General features: G+C 41.9%; 1 protein-coding gene across 1 annotated transcript in view; it reads right to left on the bottom strand.

The window, feature by feature from the left end:
• Positions 1-27948, bottom strand: part of spdi (split discs) — a 442952-nt gene that overhangs the window by 39392 nt on the left and 375612 nt on the right. The window contains exon 7 of the mRNA XM_071592136.1: positions 26209-26415. Within this exon, the coding sequence (XP_071448237.1) occupies positions 26209-26415 (207 nt within the window). The remainder of the gene's footprint in view (positions 1-26208; positions 26416-27948) is intronic.

The following is a 27948-nucleotide window of genomic DNA, read 5'->3' as shown; positions in this document are numbered from 1 at the left end:
ATAATGCCAATTTTTGCTTAAATTGCATTCCACGTTCACAGCGCTCTTCACGGATGCTGTTAAGTCCATTTTAAGGTTTATAGAACGCCACACTCGTATGATAACAAAGACACCTTCCAGCGCACGCCTGAAGAAATCACGCAAGTGGACTCATAAAAAAAAACAATGAATAGGGGGAAGCCATTCGCGGCCCACGAGCCAGAATAGTCGCCGATCCATGGCTCATGATCCTCGACCGGATGACGACCATCTACGGGGAGGAAGACTGGATTCGCCGTTAAAACGTCTCTTGAAGAGGGCGGGCATGTTATTTGCAGAGGACGCGAGCAAAGGGCGCCCAGATAAGGACACGGAAAAGCTAGGGGGAGGATGACAGTATGAGACGAAAGGAACGCCTCACCCCCATTACATGATAGAAATGGGGAAGTCATGGGGGAGGGTGAATCGGGGGCGGTGAACAATGGCCCGAGCGCCGACGCCGATAACAGCTCGCGTGCATCCCGATCGGGGTCCGAGTGGGAATGCCATTTGAGGCGGGCCGGAAGGTGAGGTCACCCCTACGGCGACACCCTACCTCGCCCCGGGACTGCCAAGCTCGCGTCTCCGCCCGCCGGAGGTGTGTAAGCGACGGAGAGGGAGGAGGGGAAAGGAGAGAGAGGCGCTAGGGGGCTCGCGAGGAATGAGCGGAGGGAAATCGACAATGGCGAAATGAGCCATTAGCAACGCCCCCTCCCACTCGTCCCATCAGCTAAAAATACCAGTCGGAAATCATAATCGATCCGAGTGTGACATCGAGCGCCGGGAGTAAACATACGTCACGCAATCGGATGTTCGAGTTTAACGCGCTTTCAGATGGAATAGCAAGATAAACATGTGGCCTTTGGACTTGAAAAAATGACTGAACGCTGCATCCTTCGAGATGATCGATAATTTGTGGCTGGCAATATTTTTATACAAAGAAATTCATATATAAGGGGAGAGAATTACGTCTATAGTTTGATTTAATTGCTTCGAACATGAAAGGCATACAAAATTACATTGGAATTCACTTCGCATCCGCCACATACCGGAAATATGAGGACTAAATAGCTGAACATAACTATCCATCATATATACTATGGCCAACCAAGGGCAAACTGGCCTGATAGTAACTGTGTGCATGTATGCATGCATACATGCATGCATGTATGTATGTATGTTTGTTTGCGTGTTACATACGATTACTGAATAATGTAACACACAAAATATTTTGAGTCACAGGTGTGACATACTTTAGATAACAATGATGCCTACTTATAAAAAAATGATACTCGGTATTTTTCTTTCTTTCCTGTGGCTCCAGTCGCTGGCTAAGGACTAATTGCTCAGACACACACTTTCCCCGGTGGAAAGTAGACGGGCAAACAAAATTAGTACACTTCCATTTTGGCATCTGATTTGGGTGCGAGTCAAACTTTCGTATTGAAAAAAATTCTAATGCCACATTCGAAATAGTACACTGCTGAGGCGGTTGGAGATCACTTCGCAATGAATACGATACGCCATTGTAAACAGAAAACAAGAAAAACTTCAAACACGAAACTTGGGAATTTACTTGCTGTGTTATCCACAAGACAGGCCGAATACAATTTTGTAAACCTGACAGATGCCACTGACATGAAGAAATGAGATCGATCATACGGAAAAATATCCCTGGGAAGGTCACTATAGGTTATTCGACTATGGGAAATTTCACAAATAAGCAACAGGTCTCGCGAATGGCATCACTTGTAGAACTAATTGGTACGCAGTAGTTTTAGGGTCGACAAGAGTATTTCAGATGACAGTACAAGACTGCAACAGTTCCATCCGAATTAATTTAACCTACAAACATTATGTAATTACAATATAGGAATATTTATATTTTCCCATTAAGTCTAAACCAAAAGAGCGCAAATTAAAGAGAAATTATTTCCCCTATCTTAGCATAAATTCTGCCCAAAGTGCCTCCACACTACTGCCTTGAATGTTCCTGTCGCCTTTGCTCGAACTGATATGAGCTGGGCATCAAAAAGACGTTTCATAATTACCATTTTTGTTAATGAAGACTATATCTAATCGACGTTATTAATAGCATGATTGGGGCCATTCTTGCTGCTTTAATGGTATTTATGAGTCTACTCATAAATACCATTAAACTATTAAGCATTCATTTCCTATAACGTTAAAAAAAAATTAACCAATTCCAAAAGAAAAAGAATAAAGGCTGTCCATGCTGCCTTTCTTATTCTTGTCGCCTAACTCTCGTTGGTCTTAAATGAATGAAAAATTGCCACCGTCATTTATAATACATTTGGGAAGAACGCTCGTAACTAATTGGGCAGCAAAGGCCTCTAGGAAAATTCTCTTAGTTGAACACCATGGGATGCAATCTAGAGAGCAGCAGGAACGCGAAGCTATCACGGTTTAAAAATGAATGTGGACATGTCGGAACTACCTTCCACCTGTTGACTTATTTGGAATTTGCATGCCTACGCCTCCGCCCCGAAATTCCGCCCACCAGTCCTTATTCCGCTCCGTCCGAGGGCTGGAAATGCAAAGTTCCTCCTCAACAGAGACGAGCGTTCGAGAGGGTGAGAGCAAATTCCGCAGTGTCGGCTCCTTAGGCGTAAGATCTCAAGCCCTCACTCTTCCGATGAACGGATATGGGCAAATGGGATCAAATAATGATCGCAACGATATAAGCCAGCATAAATCAATTCCCGAGAAATGCCCATCAAAGCCAAGACGGCATCGATCAAACCACATCGATGATCCATATCCATAAATATTACCCATAAAATTCAAGAATTCAATGCAAAGACTGTTCTTTCGTGAACACCACGTAGTTAGACCGCCTGAGGCCTCGATACGTGGGGGTATCATATCCAAGTAATTATTACTTAGAAATAATCGAGATATCTTGATAAAATTCACTTTGCTCATTATTTGATCTTAATGCACCAAATGTTGTTAATTACATTTATTAATGTTGATTTGTTTCAGGAAGCCACAGGTTGAAATAACTCAAGGTATTGAGAAAATATATCGGCTCACAGTCCCTTCGTTTGAAGAGTTACAGTGCCTGGAAAATCCATGATGAAATGATGACTGTTTATGGGAATGATAGCTCGTCATGTGATACAGTTGTGAGGTGGAAAAGGATTTTTCAAACTGGCCACAAGCTCCTCACAGAAGATCCAAGAGACTATCACTCACGGAGGATGCCGCCATAGTGAAGGAAGTGGAGGGCTTAATCCTATTAGTGCGAAGAGCAACCATCCAAATGATCATGAATGAAGCTGATCTTAGCAACGGCAGTGTGAGGAAAATTATTCACGAAAAACTGCGCATGTCAAAGGTGTCAGCACGCTGAATTCCACGACTACCGACTCCTTTTCCGACGCAAACACGGCGCGAAGGGCAATCAAACCCATGTGGCTTTGATATTTTACCACATCCGCCCTATTCTCCTGATCTCGCTTCAAGCAACTTTTTCTTATTCCCAGAGCTTAAAAATCTTTGCAGGGTCGCAGATTTGACAACACAAGTGACGTCACTCAAGAGGTGGAACACCAGTTTTTGACGCAATCTCCTGAGTTCTACAGCGATGGCCTTCGAAGGACAAGAAACGCCGAGAGAAATGTATAACTCTGGATGATCACCAAGGAGAGAAATCTTAAGAATAACAAATAAAAATTAAGTTTCTGTCTCGATTACCTTTTAGTAATAATTGAAAGTTTACGACACCTCCTCGTATGAGACAATATACTACTTATCACCCTTAAATGCAAGCTCACTGCTTGAGGAATGCACTCGTTGATAACAATTAGTTCACATTGCTGATTTATTCTAATATATTTTATGTAATAAATTGCGAAATAACTATTTTTGCTGGTATAATGAAACAAAACCGACGAATCCTTTTGGGTTGAAAAGAATAGACCTTGCACCTAGTAGGTGCTGAAGTCATGAAAAAATAAAAAGTTTCCCCAACTATTATATCACCAATTGCCAAAATAGCACTCTCCGGATGGCGAGTCACCTAATGAAAGCTCGGAATAAGTTCCTGGAAGTCGATGAGTCAGCAAAACTTTGTACACGAATCAAATTGGGTATCGGAGTAAATTACCAAATGTCATAGTACTGAAAGAAATATTCACGTTACCTTACTGAAAGGCCATACTTGATAATAAAGTAGCCGTATTTGAGAAAATCATGACATAACTCGATACAACACTAATTGAGGCTATCAAGGTAAACCAACATACATATCTTACAGGAATACAAAATAAAATCATGGAAAATATCAAAAATTGGGCCAAACTTTTTAACCACTGCAACAACTCTGGATACAAAATTATTTCACGGATAATTTCTTCGCGGTTACAAAATACTGTGCTATCAAAGAAGCTTAGACTAAAAACTCCTCAACTTTTAACACGTGATTTAGACATATTAGACTAAGGTTAAACGCTGAAAACTAAGTGAGAAATGAAAGGAGCCTACCAATGGTTTAGTCAACGACGCAGTGAGTGCATGAATTGTCAAATATAAATGTTAAACAAACACACAAGTTTTACTGTAAGCTGGCAGTTAAGCGTTTAAAACACTAATATTCGTTAAAATAAATTTTTCATCGAATCATTGCCAGGATTAAGTGGTCTTACAATGCTGATTTTTAAGATACAAGATAACTGGAACATTAGCCACATCGGATCTATTGAGGCTAGTGGAACTCTCTCAAATTTCGGTAACTAATCCAGAGTCGTGGAAAGGAGAATGATAGGCCTCACTGCCTGTGGTAAACGATAAACGCCCCAAAATATCTGTGGTCCTTCACTTCCCTGAAATATTGAATATCTCCTGCAACGAAGATGATAACTATGTTGGTGTTCCGATTTTTTGTTTATTGACACCAAAAAAATGAACCCGAAGGAACTAAGGATTGGTCGAAATCAATGCGTACTGAATCAAACAAAATTATCGAGAAACCTAGCGGCTAGAAGAACAAAAACACTAAACAAGGCTTTTCCGACCGGAAGCACGCGACATGATCCAAGGAAGTCAGGTGAAAAGAACAGTGGACGCATTGTTTTTTTCGTCACGGTGTATCCGAAGCAGAACTTTAAATTACCATCCGGCGAGTGCCCTATAAAGCAGTAGAATTGAGCACCCTGAATCGCTTCAGCTGATTCGAACATTTAAAAACAACAACCTCTCAAATGTAATGGCTTTACGGTTCTGACGAAACTCGACAATAACCTTTTGTCTAGCACACTTTGTGACCGTAATGAGTGTGAACAATTGTAAATTTGCCAATAACATCATTCGAAACGGGTAACCGGAAGAGAAAAAAAATTTTAAGCTGAACGAAGCCGACCCACACTACATGCACAGTGAGAATCGTAATGTCGACAATTTAAAAAGGCGTTCAAAACTCCGAAAGCAAGGATTTAAGGAAATAAAACCAGATCACGTCCATATATTATTAATGCTAGCTGAAATAAATACCCGATGATCATTAACAAAATGAAAACAGTGAGTCATAGAGTGTTAGTTGGGATATTCTAAACGAATATGCGAGAAGAGAAAGCGAAGGAAGGCTCAGAAGAAAACTTACATGTCATAAACAAACACGTCATATATTTTTCGAGAACGCAAGGATGGCGAATTAAGTCTGGCTCAGAAGAGAAATATTTTTCCTACCGTTTACCTACAATTTTAAAGAAATACATAAACAATATTTCAAATCAATTCACTTCGAGATTAAAAGCTCCTACGTATTCAAAGAAGAGACCAATTATTTGCCCACGTCGGCTGAATGAACGCCATAATTCATTCTATAAAAACATTACACACCATATCACTTTACATTCGATAAGACACGTGAGATTCACAATATCTACAACTAATAATTAATTAATTTACACAAAAACTATCTGCAATCAGGAGTTTTTCCTCTGATGGGGCTTCATCTGATACATGAGGATTTATTACTCACAAAGTTATACATGTAACAGAAAACAAGATCACGGCAAAACAATCAGCGGGTGCAATTCATGCCATCATTACCTCTCATATTCGTATTAATCAGTACTATATTATTATATCCATCCACATTACCGTGTTTACGATGAAAACAGGGGCGTAAATAAAGCGTTCCCACCTCAGCAATGGTCGTCTCCGATTTGCAGAGATGAAAACTATCCAGCAGTAATACACAGCTACATAGAATGCTGAAATCGATCTTCCAAAATTCATATTCACTTGACGCAGAAATGTAGACTAACCATGTGAAGCAAACCAAATGCACGAAATTTCTCCTGGGACCCCCATCGGGTCGAAACCAAGAGTAAACTGCTCGACCCACGACCTAATACTTCCTGCATTAGGTCAAGACCCTCACGGGACTCCACGCTCGAAAAGCAGCGCCGCACTCAACACAAAATCCATTCCACTGAATTCCCAGACAGATGACACAACACCAGAAGAGGATTTACCTTGGCCTTTCTCTCGGCCGCCTTCCCTTTGAGCCATGAGAGCCAGGCCGCAGACGCGAAAACGCCGAACGCGAACACTGCGTACGGCCACATCTTGATGGCGCCCGATGCAGCTACGAGGACAAGGGGGGGACGAAAACACCGACGGGGGAGGAGGGACCGGACGAGTACGCTACGCCCGAAAACAAAGCGGCCGGGCCGCGCCCGGAACGCATCCCGGTCAGGGCGGAACCCTCACACGGCACACGCTAGAGAGAGCCCCGGAGGAAGGGGAATGGATTCCGGGAATGAGAAAGGTCGGCTTGAGGGTAGGGGGGGGGGAGGGTTGAGAGGGCCCACGGAGATCCTCCTATAGACACGCAAGGTTCGCGGGGAAGTTAGTGAGAATGGATGATGACTTTAGGAGAGGGGGAAAGATAAGTCGGAAGGGCTTATTTGATTCCGCCGGCTCACCGCGGGGTGTCCGGCTGGGTGGAACTCCACGAAGAGCAAGACCCGCGCCGTCGGGGGAAAGAGCGCGCTGTTACGCGTGTCGGGAGGCGCGCTGGTTGACTGCCGCCAAGGCCCCGCGCGCGGCGGTTGGAAAAGAGGTGGGCGTGTCCCTGCAGTGCACGTTGGCGAATGACTTACGTGGGTGGGAAGAGGAGGAGGGAAAAGGGGTTGGTGATTCACCGCACCAGCAAGTACTGGAGGGGAGGAGAAGGGAGAGATGAGGAACGGAGCTATGAGCAAGGGGAAAACCTCCTCTGCGAGAAACAGCCAGACGTCGGCTCTCCGCGGAGAGTGTAGCACACGCAACACGAACACACAAGAAAAAAACCATACGCGCACACCCGACGTCACGTCTGTATGTCGAGGCAGCGACGGAAGACGACACGCGGTCACGCCATTACTCGACGCGGAAGACGGCCGCCCATCGGCTGGGAATGAACAGGCGTTCGAAGGCGAGCACAATGGGCGATATTTCTCCACGCCCTCGGTCGAGTGGATCGTCGGCCGTAGTCGAGGAAACTGATAAGCCGCGACGAGCGCTCCAGAGGGGTGGAGGAGGCGGAATCTTGAGGGTGGAGAAGGTTGGAGGGGAAAGGAAGGCAAGGAGCGGTGGGAGGAGGAAGCGCTGGGTGCAACGAGTTATGGAGAGGCGAGGGGGGAGAGAGAGGAAAGGCAACTGGAGGGCCACTCGGACACGAGCATGGGAAAGGAGGAAGCAGGAGATAGTTGTATACACGCGAAAAGGCGTGGCTCTCGAGAAGTGAGGAGGAAGAGGTATGGAGACAGAGAAAGGAGGGATGTAATGAGAGAGGGTAGGGGGATAATGAGGGGAACCAGTAAGAAGGAGAGAGATAGAACCTCCGAAGGAGATGCTGGCCCGCTCGGCGCGGCAGAGGACGGAACTTCACCGGAGGGTTGCTCGGGCAGGCGTTGAGATCTCCAGAAGATGCTTCCTCGCCCGGCGAAGGGGAGGGATGGGGAAGGGGGATGGGATGCTGGGCATTCGAGGGGAGGAGCGTGCTGGGAGAGGGCAAGACCACAAGGGCCGTGGGGTGGAGGCGAGCCGGCAACGCCGCAACGGGCGTAAGCAAACACCTGAAGGTCGCAGGTCCGGACCGACGCGACCTTGCAGGGGGCACGGCGCCCCGGGGACCGTCCCCTGCCGCACTCGGACCCGATCACGACCTCCGCATTCGGGGGCAGATGTGCGCTCGTGTGCGTCGAGGGTGTGGGCGCGAGGGTAAAGCTCCCTCGCACCACAAGGTGGCGCAATTCTGACAGATTGAATTACTAGGCGGGAGCATGAAACGGTGCACGAGCACCACTGCCGAAGGGTCCCGGATTTGTAGGAATGTTTGGCGCCGTAGACGGTCGTTCCTGAGATCGATCCAACAAAATTATCCCGGCCTTGAACCACTTGGCCTAATGAACACAGATCCTCGAATTGAGAACATAGAAATGTAGCGAATTGCAGATAAAAAGCATACAATCCGCTGTTAACCAAGAGCTATCAACTGACGCATCCTTGAAACAAAAATGACAGATCTTCGCTAACTTATCGTTTAAGAAAAATAGGTAGTTAGCTGCAAGTAGTGACTAATGATATGGACTTAAAATGTCATGAAATTAGTTAATTTTCTGCAATTAAATGAAGGAACACAAGAAGTATTTAATTGGGAAATGAGAATGGCGCAAGAGGAATTTTTCATCAGGTGCGGTTGCTTCGTCGTAAACGAGCACCTTTGTCACATCCCCCGATTGGGACACAGCATATCAAAATCACGTTGCGAGCCACACGATAAATCAACCATTCAATCCGGTCGAAGGCCCTATTTACATCGGTTCTCTCCAAGTGTCACCCCGAAAGAGAAACCAGGGCACGGCCAGGCGATCATACGTGTGAATTAGAACAGACACACGGGATCATTTTTCACTTCACCCCTTTATTCATTCCGATCGGATGACAAGACGAATTTCAATTACGTTCGATTACAGTCAACGAGGACTCGGAGCGACGCCATACGCTTACTAACGTGTAATTTTCAATTTTGAGTCCGTATATGGTAAGGTGCTATCGTTTTAAGGCGTATTTACCGCTCTTAAGTTCTGCCGAATAAGATACGCAACAGATAATTTATAAGGGAAAACCAGGTAGCTTGCATCTTAGATTAACCGAACGTCCAACACATGTTAAAATTGCTGTAATTTCTCACTGGGCGGGTTGCAAAATTCATAGCTGTCGTTGACTCTGATCCGTAAACATAAACTTCATATTGATTGGTTTTCGCGACTGGGAGCACATTTTCTTAAGTGCATACATGCGTTTTTATTATTGGAGAACGCGGTAAACTCTTTATTAGCCATAAGAGTTGATGGGAAAGAAGACGAGTAAACCTTCAAAAAGTCTAAGTATGAAATCAATATGTACAAACTGTCGCAGTCATTATAAATCATGTCTTCTAGTATATTGAAGCGACGACAAAACAAAAAATATAACCAATCAACTACAATCATCAACCCTGAGGATAGTTTTATAAGCGAGTGTAGAGCTCACCTAGTACTATGACCAACGGCGTGTAAAATTCGCACATCAGGGTAGGAAGGCCCTCCGGTCAGCAGTCCAATGCTCTACCCATTGGAATACCACATCCCAAAAGAAAAAATCATTAGATGGAAAAAACAGAAACGGTGCATGGGATGTGAACAGCGTTAATCTAAAGACGTGTAAAACCTTTGCTTGAAACCAACATCGCCGGGAAAGAATTCTGGCAATACAATAACATTGGTTAGATTTTCTTTACTTACTTTCTTACCAGCAACGTAAATATTATCCTGCTGGTCCAGCTAGCTCAGTGAATGACACGTTCGAAACTTGAATTGGGCAGTTGACTGAGTGATGGTATGCAATGCAATGTGTTGGTTAAGTTCGCAATGGGAACTACCCTCGAACTTGAATCGATGTTAAAGACTGAAGTAGCAACTCCTACTACGAAATTCATTCATTAGTGCATAATTTAACCACAGAACGCCTTCACTGCCAATTCACAAGGTAATAAAACGAAATTTGTCACGCTCAAACTGTAAAACGAACCATTCTCGCGGCTCTAACTAAATTTCTCAATATAATGTAAAAGTAATGATGCCAGGGTCCGACATTAATGAAGGCTTGACGAATGATTTCATCCCACCACGAAAGCAATAACGTCGCATTTAAAACTTTGAAATTTGAAATAAATCCATCAAGTTCGCGTTTTCCCATGTGCAGTTCATTATATTCTAAATGAATGAGAGCCTTCCATTCGGTTTATTAGCAAATGTTGGAAGCAGGTTCCAAGAGATGTTCTATCCAAAAACTCCCCGAAATTCACCCACGAAGATGTACGTGATATTTCCTCACTTTCAATTCATAACAGACTGATCTTCGGACGACCGTCATAAATATTAAAAAGCAAGAGCGTAAAGAAACCGCAAACGAAACAAATCCGATTGAAGTGCCCTCAGTTCTTATTTGCAAAAACAAGTATGCTGTTTATACTTGCCATATACGTGTATGCTGTTTGACGGAAAACATTCTTTGAGATAAAACTATCTGAGCACCACGATTATCATTAATCATCCACCTAATTATCGAGAAAGTGGTCGATAACTCCTATCTGCATTCCCCGAAGACAAATATTAAACCCTTTACGTAAAAGATTATCACCCACTATTGGGTCGAATGACTGGGCACATTAGAGGCATTGAGAGCAGCGAGGGAGAGATCTGCGCCGGATGTGAATCTCAGCCGAAGTATGAGGCAGAAATGCCGGAATCCATGGGTCTCAGAGGATGGGTGAAAAATGAGCAAAGAATCCTTATCACAAGGCACTTCAGAGCTCAAGAGGAACCAAAGTATAACAGGAGAGGACTATTTTTGAATAGTAGGCGTATTCCCATTCTCTCAAGGACGCTGAACATATGCACGCATTATTCAACTGAGAAGTAATCAGAGTGGTCCGCTGATCCGAGTAGTCACAAAAATCCACTATTATGTTCAAAAGTAAAAACACCCGCTGAAATAGCAAACATTTCTAAGAATTCATAGCCGGAAAATATTAAAGCATAATCTCCACATGATAAGATTTTTAGAAATCATAAAATCATCAACTGCTTAACAAAACAAAACACACGAAGCTTAATAGAAGCAGGCATACTATGTCAACAAACCGTAAACGTGGACGTATTTATAGGCCAATATCATTATCTTCCAAATGATAACGATAAAATATGACAGTATTAATAATTCCCTCCAAGAGTAAAGATGCTCAACTTCGAGTTTTACTCTGCGTTGCGTTCCCCCTTGTTGACGAACGTTTCCTCCTGTCATCCTGATTGAATCTTTAGGTCACCCACGAACTGATTTAAACGTGTTTTTAACACATTCTCGCCGTAGTTTACTTCCCTTAAGATAGTATTCATTCATAGATGAACGACTTGAGACAAATCAAAGAATGCACATTGCGGAAAGAGGGGAAACAAGAATTATTACATAAAAGAATAAGAATCCAGTTCATTAGTATAACATCTACATTTTAAGTGACTTCCTACCGTGTACACTCAATGGAAACAACGGCGACGCTTGTATTAGTGAAACAATTTCGGCAGGCCTTCACTGCTCAATGCTCAAGTGACATCACTCCGGATGCTGTCCATATTATCGGGTTTCGTAGAACAGACAATTTTTCGCGGGTCGAACTCCCCGGGATGGAGACAGTTTTACAAATTGCTTCATTTCCGTGAAATCAGATTCACTTCCATCTCCTCGGATTTCACGATACCTCACTTGACGCATTCACTGGATCGACCGATGGAAAAAGATGGTGATGGTTTGTCCTTCTGATAAAAATTCTTCCCGCCCAACCCACACAAATAATGATGTAACTCGTTTTATCAATTCAATGCGACAGCGGCCACCGTCGGAGCTTAAGTCACGATGTGCCACAACTTCCCCCAATTTATACAAAGTGAGTCGACGGCATAATTGCCCAACTTTTTTCTCCTTCAACTGCTGATAAAACTATTCGATTTCAATGGGAACTAATGATACATACCAAGTGATTGAAGAGCGGAGGAGAGGATATGACCACGAAGCCTCACGCTTGCAGCAAGGCCGGCTGGGGTGGATAATCCTCACGGTTCCGTAGGGACAGACGGGGAAGCTGGCTCGCCGCGAAAGCGGACGGCCAATAACGGATGATCCCCTGACCCCCTCACGAACACTCCTGACACCGGGGAACCCGGGCGGTGACGTGGCCAATCAAACCGTTGGCTGGTCTCGAGTGCGACATGTCCCCGGTCAAGTGAAGCGGGAGAGTTCATGGAGACATTTAAAGTACGACGAAGTGGAGGCGTTTGAAAGGAGGGGGGGGAGGGCACTTTGAGAAACGGTCGATTGTCGGGCAGCGCCCATTACGACTTCCTCCGGAGGAAGTGACGGTGGAGAGTGAAAGAGGAACAGGCAAAGGAAGCAAGCAAGACTGAATCTCAATCAAAATTACGGTATATTAAAGTATCATTTGCGTCGCAAGAAAACGGTTGCCAGACGCACTTGAAGGTCGATGTGAAAACCTCCCATTCCCACGAATCATCTTCCAGCATTTATTATGTACGTAAACAAATTTTACGAACAAAACAACGAGTATCATCAGGCACTCGTTATCAAAAGTAACTCGACAAATGGTTAAAAAAATAAATGCGCTATTTCAACGCTTCAAATATGCAGGAACCTTTTTTACAATTAATTATTGTATAAGCTGTTTATAATTGAGAAAGATGGGGAAATCTTGAAATGTCCCATAAATGTTATTTTTAAAAGAGATTGTGCGACACAGATCACTTTTTTATGCAATTGTGACGGGGATGTTGTTGAGCTCAACTTTCCATCACTCAAGTCAGTCAAGGGTTTCCCTCTAGAGCCGTCACGTTACCCAACATTCAGGTCGAGTTGGATAATAATCACTCACCTCAAAATTCAATGAATATATCAGTTGAATAACTATTTGTCCTTGCATGCGTGAAAATCATTCCAGCAGAAATGAACTATTTGTACTGCTCCCTACAAAATTCGATAAAAGTTCTATTAACCTTTCTTCTTCCACCACAAGTGTGACTTAACGTTATTTCCACAGCTATTTTCAACCATCAAACACAATAGCACGCACGACACATCTAGTACACTGACAGGATCTAATTGTGGCACTTGGTGCAGCAGCGGAAAAAAATAATTTTTCGTTTAAAATGTCTAATTTTCCAATCACGGGCAAGCATTCAGCGTGCTATCTAAATCCGTTTAATTGTTAGGGTAATTATTAAATACAGCCACTACAACCGAGTGAAGTGAAAGAATTTGAATTGCAAGGTAGAATAAACAAAATCAACAATCATAGTAGGTAACATAATTTTCGAGCACTGGAAAATGCAGCTCGGCACAGTGGATGGGCGGTGCATAACTCTCACGGTGTCAACGGGACGCATTCAGCGGGCTATCCAATGCACATTGGTGTTAACTGGTGTAACTGATAATGTGACACTTGCCAATTTGCAAAAGACATGGCAGGGATTGACATAAATACGGAGTTCATATCTAAGTCGAGATCGACCATTCAAAGTAGCGAGTTTTCGTCTGCACTACTTGCATATTTAATTAACTCAGTATCCACTCTTACATAAGAGCACTTGTCGCTCAGAAATAGCGCACAAGAAAAGCATGCCATCTTTGAAACATTCTCCATAATTATGATTCGCTCTTATGTCATAAAAATTCACCGCAATTCAGTACAAACATTCTTCCGAGTAGTGCATCTGGACTAATAATAGAGAGTTCGTAGTTTTTGCAATTGTACAGCAGTATACGAAGTCTTCGTTTACTGAGTAATTAGTCAAATGCCATATCCTTTGGGAACACAAATGGCACAATCGATTTTTTTTATTTCTTTGAACAGATAAAATTGCTCAATTAAATCGATATTACTTTTTAACTTTCGGCAAGCGAGTCCATGTCTGCAATTACTCCAAGTTTTTATCAACATTTTCAGAATCCATCGAAGGACATGGGTTTCTAGAATGTGTAAATCGAACATTCTATGAATACGTGAATGCGAAGGAAGCTCAATTATAAAATCGCTACATTTCCTGTAACTCGTCTGCCGTTGACTCGATGAAATCACTGAACCAACAAAATTGCGATGACTTATTTAAAATAAACAGGTTGAGGAAATAATGTACGCTTTCTTCCGCTACGTGATAAAAAAACATACGTTTTTACTTTATCGCTTTCATCTTACCTGTGAAAGGTGTCACAGAAAGGATTCAAGAAGAAATATACTTTTAATCGACGAAGATAATGCGTGTGCTAACATAGATTCACAATTTAGCTTCAGCAAGATGCGCTTTTACAACAGCCTTGAGTAAAACATACTTCTTTGTCCTAAACCAAAGTTATTTGTTCCAGTAATTTTTTCCTCATTTGATCAAACTTTTCACCATCATCCTGATAAGATCATAAAACCAATGCCATGATATTCGGGTTGTTCAAACTCACCGGAAATCGAACTCAGTCCTCCCAGGTTTCCTTTTTATTTCATATTTTCATCGTGATTTGAAATGTTGCACTCCGCGCTGTCGGTAATAAACCATAACCTCTTCGAGCAAGAGAAATCCAGTATTTTAATCAAAAAGTGAAATATATATCATTCCATGAAACACTACATTATTTCGACCATAGTAATGCCGTGAAGAACCGACAAAAAAATAAGTGGTTGATGGCTACACCGATGATAACTACACAGTAGATCTCGCTAAACACACGTAATTGGCACCTATTAATTCAGAAGGAAATTAAATTCAGGCTAAAGAATATTGTTTCCTGATGAATTGGCAAGAAATTTAACCAACACTACTATGATAAGTATTAATAATCATAGTTAAGGGAAACGGGATGACTAAATCACAGTAATTCTTTCAATGACGCACTTCGAATAGAATTTTCTTTTCAAGGAAATTTCTCTTTTTCAAGGCATTGAGGGTAAGGCTTTTATTTCTTTTCGCCAAACGGTGGCAATTTATGAACATTGCTCTAGCTGTTATGCATATGAATAAAAAAGTGTTCTGAAGTCCGAAATTGTACAGTTACTTAGTGTACAAAACAAAAAAGTACAATATTTTAATTTAAACTCAAGTATGGTACATTTACACCTATACATTTTATTAACGTCAATGACATTCTTATTGGCAAATTCTAGTAATTTCTAATACGCAACGCAATAGCTATGTTTTCTCGTGGTTTAATGCTGGTCTTGACAAAACGCAACTGACTATTATTTCGCGGAATGAGGGTGGTAATAGTCTATTGAACAGAGCATTCGTCTAATAACTGGAGAATCCGGGGTTCGATTCCAGGTTACTTCCACGACACGTCCTTCCCCTCCGCTTCACCCAAGTTGCGTGATTTTTTCAGGCACTAACTTTGTGAGAAACCGCGGACGGCAGAGGGAAGGCACTTGTCCACCCATTCCAAGATGTGAATTTAGCGTGCCGTTGGTATTGGAACTAAGCGAACACCACCCTCATAAATCAAATCAATCTCAGGGGTTGATCACTTTTTTTTACGGGTTGATATTTTAAAAAGCCGCATCTTTAATGATTTACGAACACATGCAAGGTTCTCCGTCTACACGTTGGTTATGTCTCGTGCTACTGCGCATTTGAGGGGCGTAATCTGTAGAAACGCCACGAGGAGCTCTGTTCTTCGTTGGTTGCCTGCAAGATCCAACCGCGCCTGACGGAACTTGGTTGTCTGCTCTTCCGCTGGCGCCATCACCTGTTGCGCGAGGAGGAATTGAACCGCTAACGAAGTCGAAAGGAAAAGCGGCGGGAAACTCAAAAGTGTCGGCGACTCGCCGATGTGTACCTACCCGCTTGCTGGGAGTTGCCTTAAGTGTGGCAGTCATGCAAAAGTTTCCGAGGTTCCACGGTTTTATTTTTTCTTATACTTTAAGTTATTTTAAATTACTTTATTTCTTCCATAGCATCTAATTCCACGGACAATAAGGAGCTGCCAATATGTCGCATTGCGTCGCAGTTTCAATGGCTTTTGTGTCACCATTTACAGAATATGAAATATTTACAATTTTATTCCCGTACCTTATTAAACTCTGCATCAATATCTCAACGTTGAGTGCAATATCTTAAAGTTGAGTGCCATCTTTCCACACACTGTTCACCTAAGAAAATTACTCCTTTAATGGGATTGCCCTGGCCTTATTCCTCAAAATCTCTGAGTCCCTCTCTGAGTGAAATCACCATCATTTCAAACAAGGTTGCACTTAGGTGATCACCTCCCGTTGAACCAGCAATTTTCCCGACGGTGTCGCAGACAATACACTTTCAACTACAGCCACCTTGCATCTTTCCAATTTTCAAGAAACAAGTGGTTACGCTCTGCTAACCACTCCTAAAAACTTTGCAGAATTATCCCCAAAGATCAATTCAACGCCCGTTGTTTTATAACTCCATTGATGATTGATAATTTTCTTTTAATTCATGGGCATGAAAAACAAATTAGGAAAATAATGTGGGTCACTAATGATTGTCATCATATTCACTAAACTAGCTGGAAAAATAATAATCCGAATGTCTGAAGTTTTCAAATGTTTTCAAAGTCAAACAGTGTAAGTCTGTTAATAAACAATGATGACTTTCATTCCTCTGATTGTATACCATATTATTTATATTTGTGTCGAAGGCAGTAGAGAAAAATGGATTCTTAGAACAATTTGAAATTGCCAACTACTCACACCTATTTTTCAACAAATTGTAAAATGTCAGTTCTCGTATTAATCCGTCCCATCTATTTCATATCATCGTCCCTTCGCTTCAACTATCTGATTTATGATTTCTTATCTTCGTTGCAACACAATTCTCTTCTAAGTGAAGGGCTCCACCCCCCCCCCCTCTCCATCTCCATCCCTTCCCCACAGAAAATCTTCCGAACGTCCCTCTTCCCGACCTAAATATAAGAAGTCATATATCATGCCTCATTATGATTCCTCTTGAAGTGAAGACAGCGACACAAGTCTGGGTTTACTGGAACTACAAGAGTGGGACATTGCGTTGTTTTTGTTAGTTCCGTAATTATTGCGATATCGAGCCGGTTACGCTAAACTCCATCAACGATCACAATTCCCATTTCGGACTCAGCTCGTGGAGATTCTGGTGTATCAACCAATGATAAGTCTGATGGCAAGATATAATTCATCAGCCATCGTCTCCTAGGGGTACGAGGGTCAACAGAGATATTTGTAGAAGCTAAAGAATACAATAGGTACGTCGTAAAATGCAAATGCACCCATAATTACTATACCATTAAATTCATTCACGGTATTGTGCACTACATTGAACACAAGTTAGGAATAATATAGACTCAAAATCCTACTTCCCATATTATATATTTATTCATAAAACAAAGATTTTCAGGGCGCTTGGAGACAGGTCAACGAGAGAGATATATATCCATGAGATACATATCCATTGCTCAAGTTACAATCAAGGAAACAATAATGAAAGATAATATTCCTTAATTTGAAAACTGCTCGGCATCTAAAGTCTCAAAATCTTCGAGTTCCGGTTGTAAAAACAATACTCATGACTCAGCATCCGGCTCCTTTCTAATCACGGGTATCGCAACCTGCTTATCTTCAAAGATGCTTGCATTTCCTTATGATTGACTGGATATAATATAGTTTACAGTACTATGCAGCCCTCATTGCCGGATAAGATGACATTCCGGAATGTCAATAACATATATCGGAATAAGAATTTCATTCAAGACAAAAATACTATGCTGATATATATATGAATGGGTGTGGGTGGCGGTTTTCCAGGGGTAGAGCGTTGGACTACTGATCGGAGGTCCCTGGTTCAATTCCCGGGTAAGCCTCTCCGGGAACCCTCAGCTTCACCAAACTATGTGATTTTTCGGTTATCAGATCTTCCTGGGAAACCATAACCGGCACAGGGAAAGGAACCCTTATTAAATGAAAATTTTCATTTCATTACAAAAAGTCGTTTCTCCGGAGGAGACTGACTGGGAAAAATTTTCCCTCCCTTCGCGATCAATCATCACCCACCTAACAACCTTCGTTGATTACTATGTTTATTACATGACTGGGAGCGCCCTTCACGTTCAACTTTAAGTTTCAATATCATAGTGCATCGCGATATTAACGTAGAGATTTATTTTTACCTTTGCAACCAAGAACCTAGAGTACCTGATAAAATAGGGAATTCGTAGTCCACTAGGGAATTTACCTGGGATTTATTCTGCGCTAGCATAATTGTAAGTGATAGAAATGAAAGGACAAGGAGATAGGATGGAAAGTTTCTTCCCCAGGTCCTCATAATTTTTTCACAGTTTACCCAGATTAAGGCTTAAGAATAATTGATAGATTTTAAATTAACAGAAGACTTACCCAATAATTAATGGATGAAAAAATCCGCTACCCTGATTTTAAAATTTTATATTTTGGCAATCCTCATCTCAATCGTAATCAACTAACAAGTTGACAAATACGTTTTTCCTCTGAAGAGGCGGCTACGAACATTAGACACGTACGATAAAAGAGATAAGTATGAAGTTTATAGGAAGCACCCACTATCGGTGGGGAATTAAATTCATCTTGAATTCCCACCGACTTTCACGAAATTTCTATCCTTCAACATTGCTTTAAACAACCAAGTAGATGATAAATACAATCCACGTTGATGGAGACTTTGATAATTTTCGAAGTAATCAAAAGATAAATAAATATCGAAGAAAATCCAGGGATAAAAATGATAACATGAAAATTAAAGGAAAACAATCAAAATTAGAATTTAACGGCCTAAAAGCAATTTTTTAAATAAAAATTACTGCATTGGCGACCTACGGTTGCTTGTTCTTTGTGGATTGTTAGCGCGATTGCGAACTTCCATTAGATCCTCGCGCAGTAGCGAGGATGTTTATTTTCTGACTGACTTCGTGTCCCTAAAGGTTTGGGCAATTCATTTAGATAGGCATACTTCACACAAAGTGATAAATGGGTCGCCTATGAGACTTACGCGAAGACTTCCGATATTCTTTCGATATATTAAATTGCTACGAGGTTAAGCAATTATATCACAGTAATTCGTTTTCTTTCTTCCGAAATACATTTTCTTGGAAATGATTTATAATCCATAAGGGACGGTCGTCAATGTTTCTCTTTAATGGAAACGACTGACTCTCAGTTTAACCACCATCATTTTCCGCGCATCAAAATATAATACACACTCACTCCCTACTCCATCAGCCTATTCCTAGAATATCTCTCACCAAGCGCTCACCTTTATTTCGCCTCTCCTCCCTTCTAAATTCACTCCCTCACATTGCCGATCCTTTTAATTTATCATGCAACAATTTCTCCACTCAAGCTTCATCCCACCTCTCATCAAATTCAATTTTTTCCCCTGTCCATGTTCGGTTCTCGTTGTTTATTGTTATGCTGTTATTGTATTTTGCCCTCTTTCACGTTTGTTACATTTTTTCACTGTAAAATGGCGCTAATGCTGTTGAGAATAATGTTTTAAAATAAATAAACATGCAAAAAACCATCAGATGAGAAATTAAAAACATTTCGCGGGAAATCCGTTAAAAACACTTACGACACATCTTTCCACATATCCTCATTAGCACGCATTTCCCCTCGGTGGCCACCGTTTGTCAACAAGTGACTTGTGCCGTAACTTGCAAATTCATTTGCCACATTTAAGGTACTTTTTATTGACACCTTATTCACCTTCTCCGGAGATTCTGGCGCAAGAGATTGCATTATTTTGTCTGAAGGGTGAATGTTTTCGGGGTTGTGAATGATACCTAAATTGTGATCAATTCCGAAACCTTTCTCTGGAGAATCCATTTAAGGACATCAGTTGCGCACTAAACATATTATTTGTGGTGGAGGGTGGATAATACCCCCGCAGATAAAAAAAATCATCTACCTACGAAAATATTGCAAGGGCGACTTTTCATATTTTCAAAAAATTATGGAGACAGTAAAGTTAATAGTGAGAAGGGATACTGCCGATGTGGCTGGAGACGGATGATACGGGGAGGAGTGGGGGGGGGAGGGCCGAGGAAATACCGTCGGCCATCGCATGGAGAAATGGGCGAGTTTTTCTGTTCCGACGGGTCTTCATCGCTGAATCACGCGATTGATGGTAGAAAAATAAATACTGTAATCCATATCCACACGGTAGAAAAATAAACACTGAAATCTGAACAGACATCTCATCATTCAAAGCCCCACTGCATTCAAGATCCCGTCAGCCCCGAGTTTTAATTCGCGCGGCAATAAAATTGTTCCCGTCAGTTACGTTTCTATCATTAATTCTACCAGCGTAACATCTAAACGTTTCATTTCAGCGCAAGTAATCAAAAGCGATCACACCCCATTTACACTATCCGGCGCATTACGCAATCCTGACGTCATGGAATCGCTCGGAGAATCAAATCTCATTCGAATGCGAATCCGTCTAATTTTTTTCGGAACGCTCGTCGCCAACCAGGAGAATTGCCCACGCCCCATCGCAGACGAGGGCGAAATAAAAAAAAATTACTAAATAAATTACGCGTCACTGGAGAAGCGTGATCAGCACACTCATTAGCGCTCGTTACGGGGCTCAAAGTGGCGTAACTGCGCAAACACGCCGAAACGACTTGCGACGGTGCTTGCGTCACGCTCGGAAAACATTGCGCTCAGACCGAGGTGTTCCGCGCAAGGTCATTAGCCAATTGGGGAGGAAGAGGAGAAAATTACGGGGTTGGGGGGGGGCCAGGGGGGGGGGGGGTGCGAAACGGTTGCGTCGTCTTCGGAGACGGCGCATTCCCACGGCCCGTCGCGTAATTGCTTGTCACGCGAGCACGGGACACCACTATCCCTCCTTCCGATCACGAGGCACAGGGCAACGCGGAGTAACCAACCAACCAAACAGGAGGAACAAACATCACCATCGTCTCCTCCGAGATCAACTGCACGGCCTCCACTTAGCCTCGCTTATCACGACACGCGAGAACGTTCTTTCGGAACATCTTCATTTTGCATGGAAGCGTCTTCTTTTCTCAGGTCATTCCTTCGCTGCTTAAGACTTTTCGAACGACTCAAAGGCATTCATAGCCATTTTTAAATGAGGACCAGGTCCAAAAGGTCATAAAGTCAAATCACTGATGTGATTGCACTCGTGAGTAGAGGGTGACAAAAATATTTCTCTCGCTCTCCTCTTCAGGTAAGTAATCTTCTATGGCCAAAAAAGTTATTGAATCGTTGATGGTACAAACAAACTAGTAGTCTTGTATGTATGGCTGTACGTGAGTGTGTATATAAATATGTATATAGATACATAATGCACACATATCTATGTACACACACACAAATATATATATATATAATATATATGTATATATATATATATATATATATATATATATATATATTATATATATATTATATATATATTATAGTATATATATATATATATATATATATATTATATATATATTATAGTATATATATATATATATATATATATATAAACAAATACTGCCCTAAAGGCGGCCGAAAGCTCAAACAATCTTTAATGTGAGAGTTCTTTAATGTGTTTTCTGTGTATATTTTTGTGTTCTATTGTGCGGTTTAAGTGTTGTGTGTGTGTGTATACACACATACATATTTATCCCTAATTAATGTTTGAACTGTTGGCCACAGTTTCAAAATAAACATTTCCAGTGAAGTCGAAATATCTGTAGGTACTTTCTCTAACTAGGGAACGGTTATTGGTGTCGTTTAACTATCAAGAGACAGTCACAATTGAAATCGCGACTAGTATAAGGAAAATTGGACCAAAAAGCATAAAATGGCAAGTTAATCAATCGTTTTTCACTGCAGTTGATAAATCCCTGAGAAATATTGTTGCTTGGTACATTTTTTCCTCCAAATGATGATTTAACTTTACTTGTGGAATTAACAAACAATACCCTATCCCTAACTTTACGGGACGGAAAGTCCTCTTCTATCCGGTAATAAAGCTCAGTGAAATGATATCACAGAATCACAAAACAGTTATGACAGTCAAGAGAGTAAAAAATATCCTAGTACACAAGTACACATAGAACACTGTATACGTATTAATCAGACCAAGTTAAGCCTGTTGTCGTAAGCATTTGGTAAGCTCAACAACTCTCCACGTTTTCCCAGTTCAAGAATGGTCTCTTCAGCAGTTTAAAAGGTGACACTGGCAAGCAATTATAGATAAATAAATAGAGATATTTATTTGGGCGAAATTGAGACCATATAGCCCCTTCTTCCATTTAACCTACAGCAGTGATGGGTGTTTCTATTTCATTTCCCTTTTTTCTTCTCGTTTTCAGACGATCCACGACAACAGTCATATGAGCGATGAAAAGGAATGAAGATTTACCGATCACGTCGATAATTGGATCCACAATCTCCATGCCATGTTCTTAATATGCTGCTTAATTTCGCGATCATTTTAAGGCGATATTGCAATTAAATTTTCTACAGTTATCAGTAGTTACTACTTCCTGAGAATCTGTTCCTATTCCAATTGTTCCCATTTTACGCAATTAATTTACGGCTCGAAAGAAAGGCTGGATTTATCAAAGTATCTACCGAGATAATTGCTACCAAAGCATAATGTTGGGCAGAAGTTTCAATGTATTTCACTAAAAAAATACACACCGACTACACAAATTACTTCATGGAACATAAAGGGGAAAAAATTATATTTTTTTATAATTCAGACCTGTTCAATTTGCAGCGGATAGATTGAAACTATAGGTAGGAACAAATAATTGCCACGATCAGGTAGAAATACAATCAATCACAACACTCAGCTTGCTTTCACCCGGAAATACGTGTATCCTATTTAGATTTACGTCGACCGCTCCTCAGTGAAGTGGACTTTGGTCAAAAATAATAATCTTCCGCATTTTTTTCAGCATTAAAAGGAGGTAATCACTCGTTGGGTATATTTGTGAGGCATTCCTATCCCCAAGCAAAGAAAACAAACAATAGGGCGAGTTATAGAAATAAATCGGTGAATATTCGCTAGAAAATTCTAACAACTGATTTTAAACTAATTAATTACACTATTGGTAAATTACATTTCACAATTGCATCAGTGTCAGCTTTAACTAGCAAAAATTAAACAACAAAAGTCGTCGGACCGAATGCGTCCGTGTATTAGCATGATTTGTGATCATTTGCAGCATGAGGGTGCGGAGCTTGTTTGAAAGTCATCACTTCGTTTGTTAAGCAGACGTAGTGCAAGTCTTCTCTTCCAGAGATAATTTCACTAATTTCTGTACATTTAGCACATTTATGAGTGGTTACCTTGCAAGTTCCGCTTTTCGATTTACGCGGGACTGGTAATTATCAGCCGTGTACGTCAAGAAACGACTATGTCCATGGCTCTGTAGTCTTTCTGCACTTTCACATAGTTCTTACTTTCCTTCGAAGCTCTCACTTTTTTAGCTTTCCTGAACGTGGAAAATTACATCTCTGCTGCTCCCGATGGTGACAAGTAGGCAAAGCATCCACCTCCACGTGTATCAGAACATGGAAGATGCTCTTAAGACGAATTTATTCGAATTTTCTAATACGGTATCACCACAGAAACTGAACTCCGAAATGGCAAGGAAATAAAGCTGCAATTCACGATCAGACTAGACCAGAATAAAAGAGGGAGTCTCCAAACACATGTCCCGTGAGGACCTCTCAGCAAAACCTCTTTATTTACAAGGAATAGATGCAGATGAGCATTAAGAGTAAAGGAGTCGTTCCAAACGCCACTTAGTTAAGACATATACTGCCCAAAAGAATGTTGACTGACGGGTGGAGCTAGCGATTGTAAGCCGTTAAATCGCTGTTCACTTGGTCACAATATGCATCTGCTTTTTCAGTTGCGATTTCATTGAATTACGGTTAATCAATAAAGTCTTGTCATTTTGAATGTGAAAACAAGGCTGTTCGTTGCGTTATATCACTGCCGCAGTATCAATTTAACTATTGCATTTCCCGTTCTCATTTTCAAAATTTACGACTACGTTAATAAATTATGCCCGTTGACGGGCCGGAGAGGGGGAAAGAGAAAAATACCCCCTTTATCCCTTCCCCCGCCCCCACGTCATAAAAAATCCATCCACCCATAGTAATAAACCTGAAGGTTGGTTTTGTTTGGTGAGGTTGGAGCTCACCAAAGCACTAAGCCTTGTAGTCCTGCAACATTCACCCATTCAGGGTGGGGGCCAATTCACTTTCCCCGTGTGACTATTTGGTTTTCGTCAAATTTCCATTATTCTTTACATCTCGGACGACACGGTTCAAATTTATTACGCAGTTTTTGTATAAGGACCCTCCGGCCATAATCTGAACACGATGGAAACCAAGAGCCCACCGAACAGATGAACTTTGCAGTTGCAGAATAAACTAGGCATTTTTCCCAGCTTCATTCTTCTTCAGTACTCCTCACTTGCAACGCGATGGAGTTTGGATCTATCCGAAAGTAAAATACTCATGACGACGAAACGGAAGGCTGAACAACGATTGCTAATGATCGAGAAGAACGCACGAGATGACCCTGATACCGGTCTGGAAAACAAGACTTTCTCGAGACATTAAGAGGTATCTAATTTTTTTTTAATGAGAAGCCTTTTGAACAGAACTAGGCGCAGCGTTTAATTATTCATTAAAGAGAAAAGGATTAATTTTTATCCGTGAGTTCTAGTAAAACTCATGTACAGGAATAGTAACCTGTAAAATAAAAAAACATAGATCCACAGCCGTATCTGGTGGAATTGAAATAAGGGGTACAAAAGAAGGATGCATGGAAATGAAATTGGAAGTTGCGGAATAGTTACGGAAAAAATGCAATGGAATGCATGAGCTGATGTCTATGATGATGCTTGCAATGTATTTTAATCAGAAGCACCGTCAAAAGTGTGGTAAGCAATGCACCCTTCGTGTGCGAGGGGATGGCTAATCCCATTTCGATGAGTCTGGGTCGAGGTGGTACCAAGAGTGTTCAGTTGTATACCGATCCTTAATTGGGGCGCTATGTGGAGAGCACTTCATGCGGAATACGCCGCCAATGGGATGGGACGTTAAACTGTGCGACCCCTTGGCGTCTTTAGTTAAGAGTCGGCTTATGCTTACGCCAGGTTTCTCTCCATCCTTCCTTAATTCCCTGAACATGCTACCTACGCCAAATAACCCGCCTACTCTGAAAGGTGGAATTGACTTGATTAGACAGTCGCTTTCCCAAACAACTACGACTATTACTAGCTCGTGGACAAGATGTGGGTCATTGGGTAAAGACATTTAACTTTAAAATTCCACGATTCAATTATTACTGTAGCACGAATGGTTTCGTCGTTCACGGCTTGTAGAATGCGCAAACTATTAAAAATACACATCACAAATAAAATATCAAACAATGGAAGAATAAAGATAAAACCATAGTCTTTGTCGGTACTAAGAATGAGGTGAAGAAGGTGGAACTTACGAAACGAAAATAATCAGAAATTACATTGAATTAAAAGAAAAACTTCCATTCCCTCTCTGAAGGAGACTCCTTGGTAGGCGAAATATCCGAGGCAGGTACTTTGGGGCACGGTTTCTTTCACGCTTCACTGTACGGTTGAAAGTATGCTTTGAGTGGGTGCGCGAGCGACTCGACTGGGTGTCTATGGGTACGTCTTCGTTGTGTGATTTTTATTTTTCATTTAATATTATATTTAAGTACGGTTGAATTAAGTAAAATTCTCGTAAACACATGTATCCGTGTATCCAGGAGACTGACAAGGGCCATTGTGGATCACAAACTCTATTGGGAGACTTTTTTTGCCTCTCGGAAGGATCTTTTCTATTAAAATTATTTTTTGCTATGATTCCTCAATGTTTTCATTTAAATGTCACATTCTCACCCACTTTTTCTCTCTCTGAGAGTACTTCGCCAGGGTTAATCTTTATCCTTGCTTTGATTTTTTTTAACGGGCATAGGATAGTCCCCCGATTGCGTACAGGGGACACGACGTCGCCCTTCCTCGTAACCCCCCGCCACTCACCGCCGAGTTGGTGGAGAGCGCCTGTCCGCTGGGCGAGCGGGCCAGCAGCAGCTGCTCCTTCTCCGTATCGGAGAGGGCGGAGGCGGCCTCCCGCGCCCCGCCGCCGTCCCCGATCCTCTCCCGCGCCGCTAAGTTCAGCTCCCGCAGCCGCTCCCTCAGCGCCCGGTTCTCCTCCTCCAAGGCGTCCAGGTCCGCGCTCTTTTGGCACTGCGGGGTAAGAGGAAAAGGGGACGATGAGAAAATTCCATTCACTCGGGGGAGGGAAATCATAAGACTCTTCGCAAAATAAGAAAATGGGAGGGCGTGATACACACACTTTTTAATGCAATGGAATGAGTAAACAAAAGCAAAATAAAATAATTCCAAGACTTTAGAGTCGTTACTCGTATTAATAAGACGTTCATATTACTAACAAAATACAATAAACAACTGTGGGCTGAAGAACAATTTTCAAAATATTTCCGAAAACTTGAAAAACGGGATCTTTTAATAGCTTTCAAAGGTGTATCTTGTTCACTCCTAGTAGGCAATGGCCTCTAATATTTAAAGGCTCCTGGAATTATTAATCACTAAGAAATATCTCTCATGTGCCAGTAGTAGGAGCTTTTTTTATTAACAATCAATACAAGAGTCAATCCTAATATATTTAACTTCTGGATTCGATGATAAAACGACCACAGTCGCCAGAAGGTCTGAGTGAATTTATTTGGAAACTTCAATGAATAGAAAGGTAGATAAATGACAGAATAGACAATGGAGAGGGTGAAGAAGCAAAAATAAAAAGCTCTCTATTAGATTAAAAAGAAATGAAGATCCTTTCATAACTCATTATTGACTTAATAAAAGACTGATTGGAAAAGAGAAGATTGCTACCAAAAGCGGGCACTTATATTTTAATTATGGCTCATTACACAAAAAAATGGGGGAAACTACAGAGATGCACCGCAATGAACGGTCTGTTTGTTAGCAGGACGCATAATCTCCAGTGGCATGGTGCGCACCTCCAGCCCACGGTGACATATTATTCGTGGTGGAAAAAACAGGCTAGGCGAACGGGCGAGGAATCGGCCGAGGCGATCCCTGGGACGGGATCGGAGGGGAGGGAATGAAAAATGGGACGGTTGAGTGGAAAGGGGGTTGGAGAATTCGCCGAACGAAAAAGCCTCGGGCGACTCGGAGAGAGGGGCCGCCCGTCACGCCCAACGCCATTCCTTTCTTTTTTGCCGCAGAGCTTCTTCCCGAACGATGGGCGGCGGTGGGGGGAAGGGTCGGAGCGGCGGGGCACCTCCCCGCACACCGACCACCGTACGGGGACAGGCAAAGCAATCACCCGGAAACTTGAGAGGTTCAGGGGAAGGGAATGTTTACGCCCGTAGAAGGGCACCCACGAATTTCTCCTCGTGGGCAATGGAAATCTGGATTCACAATGAAAGATATACGGGATACGCGAGGCGTCCTGAGAAATAAACTCACTAAGTGTGAAGTTAATACGAGTGTGTGCATATCTGCATTCCTATACATTACATTCCGTCGAACTAGTAATACTACCTAAACACAATAATAGTACTATGTATATACAAATATATACATTTATTGGCAAGGGTTCTTCAAAGAAGAAAGGGGAAGAAAACTCCAATGGCCGTAAGGATTAGTTGCCAATCTCTCGTCAGACCAATTGTTGTGTTGGTGTGACGGGAATCACGTCAGGGACCAACCACAACCTCTCGACCAGAATACCCT

Source organism: Hetaerina americana, unplaced genomic scaffold, assembly GCF_022747635.1.
Source record: "Hetaerina americana unplaced genomic scaffold, ioHetAmer1.1.p SCAF_5, whole genome shotgun sequence".
NCBI lineage: Eukaryota > Metazoa > Arthropoda > Insecta > Odonata > Calopterygidae > Hetaerina > Hetaerina americana.
The sequence above is the reverse complement of the archived record's forward strand: the minus strand, read 5'-3'. Positions and strand labels throughout refer to the sequence as shown.